This window comes from Heterodontus francisci, chromosome 3 (assembly GCF_036365525.1).
Source record: "Heterodontus francisci isolate sHetFra1 chromosome 3, sHetFra1.hap1, whole genome shotgun sequence".
NCBI classification, from domain to species: Eukaryota; Metazoa; Chordata; class Chondrichthyes; order Heterodontiformes; family Heterodontidae; genus Heterodontus; species Heterodontus francisci.
In genome coordinates, this window is record NC_090373.1 from 45,179,177 (window position 1) to 45,198,380 (window position 19,204).

Sequence of the window (19,204 nt, forward strand, 5' to 3'; positions counted from 1 at the left end):
CGCCAGCTCTGGCGATCACTGGCAACTGACTCCCAAGACTTGTGATCAATGTCACAGGATTTCATGTCGCGTTTGCAGACGTCTTTAAAGCGAGACATGGATGGCCGGTGGGTCTGGTACCAGTGAGTTACATCTATTGTTAGGTAAGTACTCAATCTGAACACAGCAAGATCCCACAAAGAGCAATTAATTCATCTATGTTGTTGGTTGAGGGAGGAATGTTAATCTGGACAGCAGGTGAACTCCCTGATCTTGTGAAATGGTGTTTCATCTGAAAGACAACACTTCTGACAATGTGGCACTGCCTCTGTACTGCAATGAAGCATCAATCCAGATTATGTCCCTGAAATACCTACAGCTAAAGAAGGCATAAGGTTCAGTTATGATTGGGGCTAGGGATGGCAAAAATAGACCAACCCTGGCTCTGCTAAGATTCACAAAACTGCAGCTGGATGGACACGATTCTTCCATCGCGGCCCCCCACTGCACCATCCCCCCACCCCCCACCTCCCCTCCCTCCATGTCAATGTGCATGTTAGGAAATTTCCCAGCCTTCCCTGGGGAATTCTTTCCTAAATGCTCTTGAAAAGCCTCCGTGTACCTCAGGCCAGTGGAGATCCATCTCAAGTCCCTATGGGGTCATCTTAAAGTCCCAAGGTTTTACTACAGTCAGGTAATCAATCTCTCTGGGATTACCTTCTCTCATCAGTGTAGCTTCAATGGGAGCTGAAGAATTTATTTTAAAGTTTTCTTTGTCCATTTGGACCTCCTGAGGACTCTGCTCTGCCTTAGAGGACCAATTGGCTTTGGTCGGGATACACTGCTGATGCACCCTGGCAGGTGCTGGCAGCCTATCCTAGCTAGACAATTGACCCCATGTCCAGAATGTGGGACAGTGTCTCTAGCATCAGGCAAGGGCTCTGTTCCACCACACTTATGCCAGCGGAGCAGAGCACCAGGAATTTCCAGGCTTACATGTTCAAGGTTTGGAGTGGGGCTTAAACTCAACCTTCTAATTCCAAGGCAGCAGTCCTTCGAACTGAGTCAAGCTGACACCTAAGAATGTGGAACGTCCATATTTCACATTACAATTTGATCTAAGATACGCAGCTAACTTCAAGATGTTGATGCATGAGCATGCTTAAACTTCATTGCAAAGCATCTTGCAGACTAGTCACGATTGGTACAGTGAAGCAAATCACATACTGTAGCTCAGCAGACATGCAATAAATAAATAGACTTTGGGGACTGAGTCACAAGGCTGAAATTCCAATCAAGGGTGCAGACCAAGCCATAAAACCATCAATGGAGGATTCAATTTCTTCACGAGAAAACCCAAGCCACACAACAATCTATGCACCCTCTAATACTTTGATTGGCAAATTAAAATTAAACAAGACCCATTAACACATTTACAGTCTATTGCCTATCTGATTGTGGTTGAAGAATGGTGTCAATTAATCACAAGGCAGAGCCTGTGGATGGAGGTGAGTACCTGTTTACTAGCAATCAGAGATGACGTCATGAAGTCATCACCTTGCTCCTTTCTCCTCAGTATTTTATTTTGTATAAATAGATTGTAGGATTGAAACCTGATCGGCAAAGTTCACATATGAAATCTTAATGCCTTCATACTACATTCCTGTTTGTGCTATTTTAGGCAGGTGTTAACCTGATTATCTTAAACGATGCCTAATGGCTGCGTAAAAATAGCATGCACAGGAATGTAGTGCAAGCACATTAAGCATTCATACATGAACTTCACCAATTGGAATGTATGTCTTAGCTCAATGCTTTATTAAACATTAATACTTATTCGCATTATTATTAACACTGTGAGGGAGATTGCAGGGTTTATCTGCTCCGGGTGTGATCACAGAGTGTTAGAGAAGCAGATGGCAGATGGATTGTTCCATTGAAATAAGACAATTCGAGAAACCTGAAGGATCGGATGGTGAAATTTTAAACTTGATAATCAATTTCTTCAATTTAGGAATGTTGTTGGTGTCAGGAAGATGAGTTCGGTCTGCTCTTACACTGATTAGTGAGTGGCTGGCAATAATTTATCTGAAGCACCACATAACAACAGCAACTTGGATTTATGCAATGCTTTTAATGTAGTAACACCTCCTGGGAACATTAACATTAACACTGAGCCAAAGGAGACATTAGGACAGGCGACTACACATTTGGTTAAAGAGGTAGGTTTAATGGAGCATCTTAAAGGAGGAGAGAGAGCCAGAGAGGCAGAGAAGTTTAGGGAGGGAATACAGAGCTTAGGGTCTAGAAAGCTGAAAGCATGGCCGTCAATGATGAGGCAATGGAACTGGGGTTTGGTGGGGGGAGGTGTTGCACAAAAGGCCAGAATTGGAGCAACGCAGAGGAGGGAGTTACAGAGATAACAGAGAGACACAGCCATGGAGAGATTTAAACATGAAGATGAGAATTTTAAAATCAAACCATTACCAGACCAGGAGCCAATGTAGGTCAGTATGTACAGATATGAAGGATAAACAGGACATAGTGCGAGTTAAACAGGCAGCAGAATATTGTGAGTATCTGCTGTGGGGTTTCAGGTTCCGTCAGTAACATCTGCTTTGAAGGACACAATCTAACCCAGGAGATGTGGCTAACAAGGTTTCTGACATATAGGCTGGAATTTTACGCCACCCCAGCGAGCCGGATGGTGGTGGGGGGATGGCATACGATTGAGCGGGAGGCTCTGGGAGGCCTCCCCAACCCGCTCCCATCCACTTTACGTAGGGCGAGGGGGGTGAAAAACGGGCCGTCCGCTCCAGGCCAATCAAGGCCCTTAAGTGGCCACTTAGCGGTTACTTACGGGTCATCACCCGCCTCCACAGGGATTTTAACTGTGGCAAGTGGGCATCCGGGAGACATGAAAGGCCGCCCAGTGAAACTTGGCAGCCTCTCAGTGCTGGCGGGGGGGGGGGGGGACACACAGGGTTCCCAATTGAGGGCTGCCTCCGCTTCCCCAACTACCTTCAGGACCCAAGACACCCTCCCTTCCCCCCAAACAACCACCCTTGCCTCACCAGGGCATGATCAATTACCCCCGGTGAGGCAACCCCAACTTACCTGCAGTCCAGGCTCCATGTCCTCGGCTGGGCTGCAGTCCCAGCAGTGGCCACTGCTCCTGATGGAGCTGCTGGGACTAAGAACTGCCGGCCCGATGATTGGCCGGCAACTCAATGAGGCAGGATTTCCTTCCTCAAGCGGGTGGAAGTCCCACCTCGGAACAATTAAAGCCAGGGGACCTGTAAAATGCAGGACAGATCCCCAGGCTAGGCAGAAGCTGGTTCGCCACTGACTTTGATGTCGGTAGCCAGCTCCCGTCTGCCCAACGTATAATTCAGTCCATAGGATGGATTTTATGGTCTCCCTGCGGCGGATTTGGAGGCAGGGTGATCATAAAATTGGGTGGGATGGTGGCAGAAGGCTTCCCGCACATATATATACACACGCACACACACACACACACACACACACACACACATATACACATGCATGCACACACATATATACACACACATATATACACATGCACACACATACATACACACATATATACATACGCACACACACGCACATATATATAAACACACACATAGATACACACACAAACACACACACACACATTCAATGCACAATGTCAACAAGACTTACCATCTGACTAATGGGGAGGGAAATCCTTGAACAGTGCAAAACAATTTTACAAAGGATTTCTCCCAAACAGTGTGGGACCTTAACCGGACAAGAAATTCAGGAGCACGGCATATGGAATCCTCACGAATATGTCTCTGCACAGTTGTCCTTTCCTCTTCCTGTTTTAACAGATTTCATTAAAAGTCGTTGATTAAATCATCTCAGGCAAACTGCTATAATCTGTGAACTAAGGCTGTTAGTGGACTTGTCAAACTGATGACTTACCATCCTCTTGAGAGCCAGCATGTTCACCTGATCATGGGTAGATCTTCTGAGCTTAGAAATCTCCTCCTCCATTTCCCATAGTTTGGTGCCATATAGAAATGTTCTTGCTTTAGGCTTGATTTGTTGCTCTTCGCCCTCTCTGTCAATCACAAAATGGACACAACTTTTCTAAAGTTTTCAGAATTGTTTCTGTGTTTCAATTTGAACACAGCCTTTCTGCGATTACATTTGTTTGTAAGCAAAACATCAAATTATGTTAACATATGCATGTCATTATACGACAGGTTTCAGTCTGAGACTGCTAAGAGGCTGCCACGGCTTCTTGTACTGCCAGCTCCCATGTGAGCTATGCGTATTCCCAATGGTATCCAAATGTTGATTAATTTTACAATTGGCACGTACCCAACTGTGTCATCAGGTTCTGCTAACAATCTCAAGATGGCCACTTGGGAACTTTTTATAGTTCGCTTTGAGCTGATTACAATTGTAATGCAGCCAATACAAAGCCAGAGTAGTGAAAGTCTCTCTGGGCATCATTTGACACCCATGCCTAAAATGCACTTGAACATCACAGAGAAACCAATTTATGCCACTCATAGTGTACCATTTCAGAGCTTGTGGATACTCTACTGCTAGAACCTCCTCTTCTTCTCCTTTTCCATTACTGCATAAGGGACTTTCTGTGTCTTTGAGGGAATTCTAAATATGTAAATAACTAATCCAGTAAGTGAAGCTCTGTTTGAATTTTATTTTCAAGCCAGTAAGAAAATCTTATTTACCGTTAATTAACTTTATAGTTGGTACAGAATGATTTTCCATTAAAATAAACAAAATCATCCTTTCACAGAGAGCATGCTGCCTCCAGATTCCCTCTCTCTTCTGTAGATGCTAACATGCAGTCTTATGAGTGCTATGCATCTCTGATCCAAATAGCCATCAACCATACTTAAGCCTAAACAGTAAAGCCTGAAAATTGTGCCACTCTGCTCCTGGCATAGGGTGTCTGGCAAAGGAAGAATTGGGTCAATTTTCAGAGCCTACAGTTTTACCATCTGTGCTTCCATTAAACAAAGATCGGGAATGTGGCCCTACTAGGTCGTTTCCACTCTCCGGTAAGGGACAAGTGCCCTATTGGGGAATCAGCCATGTCACATGAAGGCAGTGTCTGCATAGTGTTTGTAATGACATAGTAATATAATATATTGATATACCTGCTTCTAAATGGAGGCATAGTGTATTCAGGAATTTCAGCTTCACAATATCGACAGACCCTCTTAGCACAAGGACAGAGTTTGGCAGACTGAAACGTGGCTGAAGAAGTTTCAAGTGCTGATCTAGCCCTTAAAAAGGTGAAGAGAAAACAAACATTCATTTAAAACCTAAGAAACAATATAAAGCATCAAATCCTGAACCCAAATTACAATATTTTTTAAGTGCTCCTGCTGATATGAATAAAGAGATTCGTTCTTCTATGGCTAGCTGTGACAAAATTGAATGCTCATTTTTGCTAAACACTTCTACAATTTTGCTACCAATACAGAGTAAACTGTTTCCCCCAGATTTCAATTCCCTTCAGTTTCTGATACATAATGACAAGGGATGTAACATGTTCAATTACCTCAAGAACTCAGTCAGACTGCATCACTAAGACCCCAGGATACTGCACAATGCACCATGTGGTCCTAGTCACAACAATTAACTAAATACTTTATAGTTATACTCAAAACACATCCAGAACCAGGGCACCCAGGGTCAAATTCCAGTTGTATACATGGTTCCAAGTTCATTTAGGGTCAACAACACATCATATCAGAAGTGCACAAACAAACCACAAAAGCCCAAGAACATATAGATGGAATAAATTCTTTCCATTGTTTGAATATATTTAATATGTAAAATATATGGCAATTATATCAGTATAATATATGCAATACCAATATTGTGTAAATAAAAGTCTTATGCCTAACATCTACCCATCAGATTTTAGAAGTACTATTTAAGATGTCACACTTAAATAAGTCAAAAGTTTTTTTTTTAAAGAGAAAGCTAAGCAGTCATTTCATGCCAGTTTCTTCTGAATTGGAGCCAAAGCCAAAGTCTGAAAACTTTCCTCACCATCAACAATTAACCTGTAACTGACCCAAGGAAGTGCCTATTTAAAATTAGTCTATGTGATTTCAAAATGGCCAGGCTAAGTTGCAGATGCTTCCATTATGACAACAGAATAATACATTGTGCATAGTGTGAAAAATAAGATAAGGAACTTGCTGATGGTCAAGAATACTGACTTTTCAACAGTATACTGGGGAAATAAATAAGAAAATAAGAAAGAAGAGCCTATTAAGCCCATAAAACCAGCCCTTTCCATGCACTGCCCTATCATGGAATCTACCATAACTATTTAATCTCCTGAAGGAAAATTCTGCAAAAACAATCCCTCATCACCAAAGGTTTTCATGCAAATCTCAAGCATATTCATCCATCTATCCCCATATCCCCACTTTTCAAACAAAGCTGCAGCCACCCAGAGCTATGGATCATACCCCAGTAACACAGTGGCCACTATGTCTAGCTGAATGTCGAATCACCTTAGACTATTATTCAATTAGAAACTATCCAGCTTCCTTTAGAAATGAGAAATCAATGCAATATCAATCTTGTTTGCTAGAACACATAATCCACCAGCTGAAAAAAATTCTAGTCAGAGTTGAGATGTGTCATTATGACACCCAGCCTCTAACCCTATGCTCACAATCCAAGATAAATAGCCTGTTTACATCTGTGTTATTCCATCTACGTTATACTGAGACAAAACCACTCATTTTTCCTCAGTGCACCATCATTGTATATTCAAAGTGGACTCCAGGCATTGCTAACACCCTCTTATAGATATCTTGTCTCTGGAAAGATGGATAGTCCAGTGCTGGTGCAGCAGCTGAAAGGGTCAAGGTAGCCATTTGGTGTCTGTAATAATGTAGATTAATGCAATGTCTGAGGCTGGTGCTTCTTTAGGGCACCAAGTCCTTAAGTTTTAAGGCAGTTATGTTGAGGCAAAATTCAGCAAAGGTCTAGCTTTCAGGCTTAGAGGGAAACAGCCTGTGAAAGGTATGATCCAGCCATGTGGAGAAGGTGCCATCTCACTTTCATTGAGGATTACCTTCTGGAACTTGGATGGCATTTCATATGATGGTATAAAGAATGCCTTCACACACTGTACTTTTTCTTTTGATAGAAACATCCCACAGCCAAAGACAAGGAAGTATGACTGCAAGCATCAAGACTCCTGCTGCAAATTACCAACTAATTCAGAACTAAGAGACTTAAGACTGCAGTTGAAAGTACACACAACAGTACACACCCGGGAAGAAATGCTGGCCTTAAGCTGCAGGAAGGTTCTCAAATTTTTTGCCAATGAGCTGCTTTTGTCACTGATGTGTGGAATGATTTAGGTGAAGGTGGGTGGGAAGCGAGGGAGTACCTTTGTGAAGGAGCAGCAGAATAATCTTCATATGGGAACCTTAGAAGCTGTGGAGGAGAACTTCATACAGCCAGTGACTGAATTGAATTTGTTGCCCAAAAAAAAGGACCATGATGACAGGACTCATTTGGCAATGGTTTCAGATCTCAGACTTCTGAAGGTCTCCCTGATGGTCTGTACCTGCAGCTGTCGCAACTGAATTATTGCTTCATGAGGGTGGCATAGCCTTTCAAAGCATTGCCAAAGTCACAGTAGCCCATTTATATTTGGGGAGGAATGGGAACCAGCGGGTAGAGGTTACATGTTGCTAGTGGTGCCTGTTCAAACAAGCCTACAGTGGGCCTCCTCATCCTTCTGCTTTTCCCCCTTGAAGCAGGGGAGGCCTTGAGGGAGACCCTGGTGCTTCCTGAGACTTGGTTCACAACATCAAGACTTAGAAATATGGTAAAAAAATATTATTTCAAAAGACTTCAAATAATTTAGAAACCCTTACTTTAAGAAATTTTAAAGAAACTTAAAGGGTTTAAAAACCTCTTACTGAAATTTCAAAACCTGACAAAAAATTGAAACCATCTGCTAACAAAAAGCTTACTTATCTTGTTCCTATGACCTTTGGTGTGGAGCGCCTCCGGTCTGCCACAAGCATGCTTCAATGGCCCTTCCCCTAAAACGTTCTGTACCACCAGTGTCTACAGTGTGGTAAATAAAGGAAGTGTGACACTGTAGCAAATTGTACCTGCTTACTGTCATGGAAGTGCTGTGGGATGGAAGTGCAGTAGCCTGAGATGTTCACCCCTGTCGGACCTGAAGAAAATCCAACAGGATGTTTTTGGGCCTCAATCCTTCCCTTCATCTCCACACTGCCGTCCAACCCACCCATCCTCAAACCTCAGTTTTCCTCCACTGATCACATGGGTACAACCAGAAAGTGGGCAGTGAAGCACAGGGAAAAGAAAATCAAGTAGTTTGTCTCCAATGAAACCAAGTTTGGGTCTGCGAAACTCTCCAAATAATTCAAACTCTTAGGTCCACAAATTTCTCTATCACTTTTCTTTGACTCCTCCAAGTCAGTATCCTACTGAAAGTAATGCATTCAACATCAGATAAGTGAAATAATTATTGATCAATGCATACATTCTAACAAAAGAACACCTAGTTTATTGCAGATATAACTCATTATATAAAGCACTGAGTCATTTTGATCCCATAAAGATGCTATTTCACATTGAATTTACACTACAGAAACAGGTCATTTGACCCTATACACATCTTTATGCTCCACATCAGCCTGCTCTCACTTTACTTCATCTCACGATATCAACATACCTTTCTATTCCTTTCTCTGTCATGTACTTATCTAGCTTCCCCTTAAATGCATCAGTGATTTAATGTTTGTATTATTTCATCAGACTTGGATCTTTTACTGAAAACATGTGACAGCAACAGTAATGGAGAGGTCCCAAATTGTGTAGCTGTTTGTGAACACTGCCCTGCATTAACTCAGCCGTTTACCTCACAAATTCTGGAACTAACAGAGTGCTGCAACAGTTGCAAACATGTGTTTGATTTCTTTTAAAAAGGAGTCAGTATGAAACATAAAAACAGACAAGGAAGAGCAAAGTACAAGGTTACAAGGGGCTAATAATGGATTCAGTTGATCTTGTAAACTATGGAAGAGAGGTGTGAGCTGTACATGATGGTCATCAAAAACCCTGTATCAGATGACAGCTTTGTAATTCACCCTTCTACCCTATAGAAAATGTTCAGAATTAAACATTATACGAGCCATAAAAATAAAGATATTGCTCAGTAATCACATGCAAACAGGAAGGTTTTTTCTGTTAAAGGGACTTTTAGCTTTGCTTTAGAATTCAATTTAAACATAAATCAGAAACCACTGTAATTGGTGGTGATTGAAAAGCTGCACTGCTGTGGAATGAGGCATCAAGTCAAAGCTGGGTGTCAAGAACGGCTGAGAAGATCTACAGCATGTGGCAATTCAAGCGCCAACCTTAGGACAGCTGCACAGCCAACTGCAATTCCAGCAGCACAGCTGCTAATAGAATCCTGTCTCCAAGTAAATTTGATACTTTTTAACCGGACTGGATCACTTTAATAGATGCGAGTATGGCAGCTTTCAGGGTCATTGGACACTCTTCAGGATAAAAAGAAAGAGTCTGCACCTGATTGGAATATCCTATGAACATATGGACAATGACAGACAGGAAAAGACTTTCTGGTCCATCCAGCCTGCCCCACAAACGATATACACTCCCTACCCCACCCAAAAACCATGTGATCTCCTGGGAGAGGTGATAAAGCAGGTTATAAAAAACAGACAAATTTAAGGGGGTGGGGGTGGGGGGGGGGGGGCGGTGGGGGGGAGAATATCTGGGAAATTCCTCTCTGGCTCCAGGTTGCAAAGGGATTACAAAGCAACCTCTAGAAAATTCCATGTTGAGGCAAGGATGGCAGAAGGGAATGTAATATATTTATTGAGATCCAGGGACCTTAATCAGAGCCAAGGTGGTCTCCTGGACTACTTTCAATTGCCTAGGAGGGTTGCAGAGCAACTTTTCAGGTTTTTTTTCATGAATTAACCCGAGTTGTTAGCCTCTCCCAAGAGATGACATGGCTTTGGGTAGGGTGGGCAGTGTTTGCATTGTGATGCACAAGGCATTGCAGTTGTGTGGAACTGGCTGGATGGACAGTGGGTCTTTTTCTGCCCATCATTGTGCATATGCTTGAAGATTAAAATGCTTCTATTCTAAAACTGGATTGAAGGGTCAGTTGGGAAGCATGCTGGGACATTGCATCAAATTCAAGTTGTGGTTTTACACGTGGGCTCACTGCTCAGGCAATAAAAATGTATGTAATTTATTGCTTTGTGAAGACAACATTATGGTGGTAAATTTTATCTGCACCACCTGGAAAGTAATAGATGGATTGTACAGCCCACCTGATTTTGCTTCCATTGATTTCAATGGCTTCGGATAAAAACACTGGGAGGCTGGTAGGAACAGTGCCTGTAGATTTTCCCTCTCCTTGTGGAAAAGGTACTGATTTCTGAACTGAGACTGGTCATTTATGAGGAGAAGAACAGGTAGGTATGCATGTCCTGGTACTCTAGTGATACTGCACACTGATACATCAACAAATTGTGTTGTTAGGGGATTCTGTATGAACACCGGAACAGGTGGAGGCCATTCAGTCCTCAAACTGTACCACTTTTCCAATAGATCATGGCTGATCTGTATCTTAACTGCATTTAACCACCTTGATTCTGTAACCCTCAAAACCCTTACCTCACAAAAATCTATCAATCTCAGTTTTCAAATTTTAAATTCTCTTAGCCTCAACAGGCTTTTGGGGGAGAGAATTCCAGGTTTCCACTAGTCTTTGTCTTAAGAAGTGCTTTCTGACATCAACCCGGAAAAGCCTAGCTCACATTTTAACTTTATGCTCCCTTGTTCTGGACTTCATAATAGAGGAAATAGTTTCTCTCTATCTACCCCATCAAATCCTTTAATCATCTTAGATCACCCCTTATTCTTCTACACCCAAGGGAATACAAGCCTAGACAATGCAACCTGTTCTCGTACTTTAATCTTTTTCACCCCAGGATCAATCTGGTGAACCTGCGCTGCTTCCGCTCCAAGCTCAATACATCTTTACTGAGGTGCAGTGCTGAGAATTGAACATAATACTCAAGACGGGGTCTAACTAGTGCTTTATACAAATGTAATATCATGTCTTCTTTATATTCCAGCCCTCTTGAGATGAAGGCCAACATTCCATTAGCCCTTTAAATTATATTTTTGTACCCATGAACTAGATATTAATGATTTCTATACATGGATTCTTAAATCTCTCTGCTCCTCCACAGTTCCTAAATTCTCACCATTTAGAAAGTACTCCAATCTACCTTCCTTAGGTCCAAAACTTCACACTTCCTCATATTGAACTCTATCTGTCATAGCTTTGCCCATTCACATAATCTGTCAAAGTCCCTTTGCAACTTTCTGCTCTCATCTTCACTACTTACTGTGCCAAACTTGCTGTCTTCAGTAAACTACAATATACAACTATATATTCTTTCTTCTAAGTCATTTATAAATATAATGAAAATCTGAGACCCCAGTACAGATCCCTGGGGGACACCACTGGTCACACCCTGCCAATTGGAATACATTATCCCTACCTCCTAACCAATTCCCTACCCATGTCAATAGGTTGTCTCCAATTCCATGTGCTCTCACCTTTGTTAAGTCTCTTGTATGAAACCTTATCAAATGCCTTCTGAAAGACCATATAAATAGAATCCCTTATGTATCACATTAATGGCTGTCTCAAACATTTCTAAGTGATACCCAAGATTTCTAAAATCTCATACTGTGACACATCTGTCATGCTCTGTCATTATTCTTCTGCTCCTTTTTAGTTATTCGTTCTTGGAATATGAACTTCACTGGCAAGGCCAGCATTTATTGCCCATCCCAAATTGCCCTTGAGCAGGTGGTGGTGAACCATCTACAACTGAGTGGCTTGCTCAGCCATTTCAGAGAGCAGTTAAGAGTCAATCACATTGCTGTGGGTCTGGAGTCATACGTAGACCAGACTGGGTAAGGATGGCAGGTTTCCTCCCCTGAAGGGCATTAGTGAACCAGATGCATTTTTACAACAATCCAGTAGTTTCATGACTAGCATTTTATTACAGATTTAGTAATAAAATTTAAATTCCTCCAGCTGCTATGGTGGGATTTGAACACATACCTCTGAAGCATTAGTTCTGGTCTTTGGATTACAAACCCAGTAACATTAGCACTATGCTGGTAGGTCATTAAAACAATTCAGTCGTACAATACTTTGACAAAGCTGGGAATCAAGAAATATGCAATTAAGTCATTGTTAACAATGCTAATATGATGCCTAATCAAATTTGACAATTAATTATTTTATTTCCGTAAAATAAAGTTACAATACAAAAATGAATACTTGTCATGCTGTGAGAGGGATGTGCAATTATTGGAGAATGTGCAGAGAAAAGCAAAACTGATCAATACATGATTCCATGTGTAGGGGATTGAGTGATGAGGAAAGGTTAAAAATCTCAAACTCTGTGGCCAAAACAGGAAGAAATCATCACATTATGTAATACGTTAAGTGACTTAGATAAGGATAATAGGGACAGAAGTCAATTGGAAAAAGAAGTCAAAAGTACATTTAAATCAGATACGAGAAGGAATGTCTTCATGTCGGAGTGTGACAAATATCTTTGTCACGCCCAGTGATTGGCAGCTATCAGGTCAGCACTATTTGTGAAGAATAATTCTCACAAAATAATTCTGCCAGTTTATCTCCAGGCCAACAGCTTTGGGACTACCCAACTCATTTCACATAACTCTGTGTCTAGTCCAGGTGAGAAGATGTTCCTCACCTTTTGGTGGAGCTGCTTTTGCTGGTGTAGTGCTTGACGACGGATCGGCTGTCAATGTTGCGGTAATCGTAGCCATAATGTTTGTGTTTCTTTTGATAAAAAGGCATTATCTTTGTTGCCATGGTGATCAACTGTCTTTACCCAAACCTACAGGCAAAAATGCATACAAATAAACATTTAAATTAGTATACTGAAAATACTGAGTTGCAATAAAGTACAAACAATTTGAGAAGTAAAATATTTTTAATATGTTAGAGGAACTAGATGATTTTTTTTAATGTGTAATTTTTATGTAATTTATTTTTATTTTTATTTAGAGATACAGCACTGAAACAGGCCCTTCGGCCCACTGAGTCTGTGCCGACCAACAACCATCCATTTATACTAACCCTACAGTAATCCCATATTCCCTATCACCTCCCTACACTAGAGGCAATTAACAACGGCCAATTTACCTATCACCTGCAAGTCTTTGGATGTGGGAGGAAACCAGAGCACCCGGCAAAAACCCACACAGACACAGGGAGAACGTGCAAACTCCACACAGGCAGTACCCAGAATCGAACCCAGGTCCCTGGAGCTGTGAGGCTGCGGTCCTAACCACTGCGCCACCCATAATTAATTAAAACAAGACATTACATTTAGGGAATCAATTCTTTAAACACAGTCATGTTCACATCTACTTGTCTATACTTCAGGAAGGACAGATATCACGGGGAGTATGCTCCCATCTCTATAATGGCAGCACCAAAGTAAACCATCTCCAAAACATTCCATAACTCCCCCTCCAAGAATTTTAGTGGTGAGTTGTTGAATGGAATTTAGCACAAGAGAGAGAAACAGCAAAACAACAGGAAGAAAGTGAACCAGAAAAGAATCTGCCTAAAATAACGGATAGAAAAGGGAAACAATCCAAGAGTAAATAGTAATATCGCAGTTGTGGCCTTAGATTTAAACAAAACTCTTTTGCATGCATGGCAAGCTATCAAGGAAAGTCTGAATGCAGCTCCATTATTTCTTTACTTTGCACTGGAAAATATGCAGGAGAAATTGTAAAAGTAGAAGAAAATACAGGAAAAGAAATCGGAATCACATGAAAAATCTGGTGAGGCTTCTTGAGCATTGCACGTATGATGCTTATCCCTTTATCATGCTCTTCTGGAAGACAGGGTAGCTGCCTTATAACTGTCAAGGTTTTAAAATTATATTTTATTTTGCAAGCTTCTTTGTGGTGGAATTACAATATTAGCAATTTTAGCAACAAAAAACTATCCCTTCTATCAATTGCTGATTCAGAATCAATAGTTTTCTCTGTCATATGTATCTATATATGCATACATATTGTGACGACCAGGTGAGAAAGAGGTCTAGGGTTCCCTTTCAGCTTTTACCTGGTCTTACTGGAACAGGGTTTAATTTTAAACAAACCGTGTTTTTACCTCCTCCTTAGTGAATCCTTGTTCACTGCTTTCCAATTATAAGGCAAAGAAAGCAGCACAAACAGGCTTTCTTAGGTTTAACGAAGAAAAGTTGAAATTTATTAAACTTAAGCTTAAACTCTAATTCGGTTAACGCCTATGGATACATGCCGCGCTCCATGTTAGCATACACACATGCAAATAGAGACAGAAAAGAGCAGAAGAAAAATAAAGTGGAAAGGTTTGAGGCAATATCTGAAGAGTTGTTGTTACGGTTCTTCGAGCTCACTGTAGAGTCCTTGATTGTAGGTAGATCTTGCTTTTCATTAGGGTCCAGTATTCTTCTTAAACCTTGTTCGCTGTAGGAATCCTTTCTCTCTTGGGGTTCATGTGTCTTCAGTGGATTCAGAGGCTTGTGAGAAAGAGATGGGAGCAGACAGGAGAGAGAGTTTCTCAGTCCAGGAGCAAACTGCTTTCTGCCCAAACTGTTTGTACAAATTCAAAAAACTCAGGTTGCCCAGCAGGTTAGTCATGTGACTAGCTGGTTTGACCATGTCCGTTTGTGTATTCGGCTATCTTAGCAGTCAACCCGGAATGTGAGCTCCCCCACCTTCAACGTCTGGTGACCAAAAGTCCATTGTGGATGAATGTCAGGGAATGGCTGCTTTGTCCTTCCAAACACCCTCTGTTAATATGCAAATGTCTTTGCCAGCCATGGCTGATCTGTTTAACAAGTCCTTTCTTCACTCCAGTAACAGTTTAATATCAATGTTCATGACAAAATTGGCAAGTGGGGGCCTAGCATGACAATGTATTGTTCTGCTTGAGAGATCGACAGGAGATTATAAAGGGTAACAAATGTCTACTTTCTGCATTGTTACAAACCTTCATTGTCAAAGGGAATAGTATTTTATGGTTTCATTCAATTATTGCTTTCAAAGGATGTTGCTGTTATCTTTACTTCTGTTGGAAACTGAATGACTCCTAACAGCCCTTTTTCCAGTTTGCTCAGAGCTCCTTTGCTGCATATTGTACTGAAACTCTGTAATTACTTCTCCTACAGTGACTACCTGGCCTCAGTCACTGACACTTAGTTTTGTTTTGTTAGATGAAACATGACAGCTTTGGAAATGAAAGTCACCTGAAATATCCAGCCTTAATATTTAATGGAATTGTTATCTGAATTTTTACCTCTACAGTGTGCGTCAGCGTACTGAAGCCGAGTATAATGGCTGGTGTCAGTCAGTAGTTGTAAGTATCAATCAGAACTTTGAATATGGAGGTACAAGAAAATTCAGGTTGTAACAAAAGAATAGCAGCAGATTCTTAATACTTTAAAAGGAAGCTTTCTGCTTCTTTACTTCATTAATTTTTATTGAAAATCATCATATGATTTAAACCAACACTATATAAATGCATATTTGCAAATATGCACAGAATGCAACAGAATCCTGTAATTTCTACTGGACTAATTATACGTTTTTGCCCCAAGAAAAATATATTTGATGAGGGTGAATGATAATTATTTAATGGGGAGGAGAAAGTGACGAAAATGTAATTGATTGCAACAGCAACAGGTTAAATCTGTGGGTATACTATGCTATCAGTCTGAGATCATTAGCTGCAAAACCGATTCACAGCCAGCAACCTCAGATTTATTCTTCCTGGCTGGAATCACATTATGGTGGCCAAGTAAGGACTGTGTGCGGCCCAGGAATGCTTATGTTTTAATGTTTTTATTCTTTCATGGGATGTGGATGTCACTGGCAAGGCCAGCAATTGTTGCACATCCCTAATTGCCCTTGACAACTGAGTGGCTTGCTGGGCCATTTCAGAGAGCAGTTAAGAGTCAACCACATTGCTGTGGGTCTGGAGTCACATGTAGGCCAGACCAGGTAAGGACAGCAGATTTTCTTCACTAAATGGCATTAGGGGGCCAGATGGGTTTTTACAACAAGCGATGATAGTTTCATGGCACCATTGCTGAGACCAGCTTTCAATTCCAGATTTTTATTAATTAATTGAGTTTATTAATTAATTGAATTGAAATTCCACCAGTTGCCATGGTGGGATTTAACCCTTGTCCCCAGGGCATTAGCCTGGACCTCTGGATTACTAGTTTAGTGACATTACTATGCCATCATTTAATAGTATGAAAGGGGCATTCTCTTCCTAAAAATGTTTGTTTAAAATACTGGTCAGTTTATGAAGTGTCCAGGAGATTCAGTGGATCGCTAAGCTCTTTTGAGACTTGGCTTGGCATTGTAGTGGAGCCATATTCTGTGTCATGTCCAAGAGTAGTTGGACAACCTCCCCAAGGGAGTCTCACAACTGTTTCATGGCAATGCAGAAGTGTCAGCATAACTGGACTGCAAGAGGCTAAACTGATATCACAGAAGTGTCAGCTTTGGTGTTTCAATCTATAAATTATCTAAAAAGCCTCTCATCTAGCACACGCACAATTCAGATGCAGCATTTCAAAATGTCAAAGGCATACACAAAGAAAAGGACAATAATTTCCTATTGGTTTTTTGAGCCTTGATAATCTGACCTCTCTCCAGGAGTCGCAGCCTGGGATTGACAAGCACTTACCAAACTATAGAAAAATCCCCAGTAATTAGCCTCTAATCACACTCAGACTTTTCTCAGTGAATTATAGAATCATAAATGGTTACAGCAAAGGAGGCGGCCATTTGGCCCATTGTGTCTGTACTGCTCTCTGCAAAAGCAACTCACCTAGTCCCACTCGATGGGCTGAATGGCCTACTCCTGCTCCTATGTTCCCTGCCTTTTCTCCATCGCCCTGCAATTTTTTTTCTCTCCCAATAACTATCCATTTCTCTTTAGAAGGCTACGATTGAATCTGCCTCCACCACACTCTCAGGTATTACATTCCAGATCCTAACCACTTGCTGCATAAAAACGTTTTCCCTCATATTGCTTCTTTTGCCAATCACCCTCAATCCATATTCTCTGGTTTTGGATCCTTCTACCAATTGGAACAATTTCTCTGGATTGACTCTGTCCAGACCCCTCATAATTTTGAACGTCTCTGTCAAATCTCCTCTTAACCTTCTCTCCCCCAAGGAGAACAAACCAGCTTCTCCAACCACTTTCTCACAAGAAATACCTGAGCAGTGACTTTAAACTGATAGGCCAGATAAAGTCCAGCTCCATTTTAGCAGCTAAGCATCAGAACTGTGCTCCAAATCTCAGTCTACATGTGAGTAATGCCATGGGTTATCAGTTAGCTCCTCGCTCCAATATATCCCCTCTCTGCAACACCACAGCCTACAGCTGCCTTTTTCACTATTGTTGCATGATTAATTTTCTGTAATGAAAACAAAGCCAGTCTTTGCAACTTACCCATCTATAAAGAATTATGCAAATCAAATCTATTATTCTTTCTAAATATTACCATATTGCATACAAGTAGCAATGCAATAGCATTTATAATAATTACTTTTGTACAACTTTCTTTTGTGTTTTTCTCCTTTTCCTGTCAAATTTCTTTCCATCTCTCCTCTCCAGCACAGGCCGTTTTTAACTGAAACCTTTAAGGAGACACTGAGTTGTCCCGTGTCACCACACAAAAATAGCTCACCAAAGTACCCCTTTTTTGATGGCACACCTAACACTACCCAAATTATACAAATGAAGAAGGAAACCTATCAAAGGAACATAGGAGCTGGTTATATTGTTTCCTGTATTGATCAATTGCTCCAGTCCCTACCAACCGCAAAAGGCTTCATATGTACTGACGGACACTATCTCCAGCAGATGCTGATTCCTCAATGGGTCGTATGTTCTTCAATTTCTCACCTAAGTTCCACACAAAAGCCTAGACAGTGAGCATTGCAGTCTATTCATCGGGGTGGACATTACTATCCTATCCTCACCTGATGTTCACCAGCTTCGAGCAAGGGTTTCTGCTTAATGATTGGGAACACTGGCTGCTTTGCCTTCTCCAAGCTCAGGGACAATCGTAACACCCTTTCAGTGTCCTTGCTGAGATCAGCTAACTCAGAATAGACCAAGGATTGAACTTGCGACTATGTACATATGGTTCATTTCTGATGAAAGGTCATGAAACCTTAACTCTGTTTCTCTCTCCATGGTTGCTACCTGACCTGCTGAGTGTGTTTCCAGCATTCTCTGTTTCTGGCTGTTACTCACTATCTGCTCCAATTTAGAATACATGGTTTCACTGCCTACAACCCAGCTGGTAGATGCAGCTTAATCCCTTTCACACTCTGCAGTAGTAGCAATGTTTTTTGTTCAAATAAACTGCTTTTGAATACAATTGATCATCAGTGTCAATCTTGTGCATGGGCGGAGAAATCAATGGCATTTTAGTTAAAATCTGGTCTCCAGATGCTTGGCTGGTTCTATTCTGAGATGTTGACCCTATCATGACCACTGGCACAGAGGCACCAGATTGAGGCCATGCACCTGGGAAAGCCAACTAAAGAAAGTACCAAAAGCAAAATACGGCAGGTGCTGGAAATCTGGAATAAAATCACAAACTGCTGGAAAACACTCAGCAGGTCAGGCAGCATCTGTGGAGGGAGAAACAGAGTTAATGTTTCAGGTCAACGATCTCTGATCAAAACTGGAAGATATTTGAGATGAATAGTTGTTAAGCAAGTACAGAGCCAGGGCAAAAGAGGGCAGCGTAAGAATTGAAGAGGGTGGAAAGTCATGCAAAGTCTACATGGCTGGAGAGATTGAGCACACAAAGTGCACGGCTGTAAATGGAAAGGAATTCCCTGGGGTCAACACCTGCACTTTTTTAGATCTGATATATAAATGTTGTAAACTATTGTCTATAAGAAGTGCCAACATGTAGTCGGAGAAGTGACAGCAACCCATGGTCAGCTGGTGTGCTGGTTTGTCACTGATAAATAGACACTGAGGAGAAAC

At 41.4% G+C, this 19,204-nt stretch overlaps 1 protein-coding gene across 1 annotated transcript in view; it reads right to left on the bottom strand.

Moving 5' to 3' along the window:
• myom2b (myomesin 2b) overlaps positions 1-12,985 on the bottom strand; it is a 121,647-nt gene extending 108,662 nt beyond the window's left edge. Inside the window, exons 1-4 of the mRNA XM_068021681.1 lie at positions 12,864-12,985; positions 5,160-5,288; positions 3,949-4,087; positions 3,685-3,842 (exon numbers count right to left, since the gene is read on the bottom strand). Of these exons, the coding sequence (XP_067877782.1) occupies positions 3,685-3,842; positions 3,949-4,087; positions 5,160-5,288; positions 12,864-12,985 (548 nt within the window). The remainder of the gene's footprint in view (positions 1-3,684; positions 3,843-3,948; positions 4,088-5,159; positions 5,289-12,863) is intronic.
• Between the last annotated feature and the right edge of the window lie 6,219 nt (positions 12,986-19,204).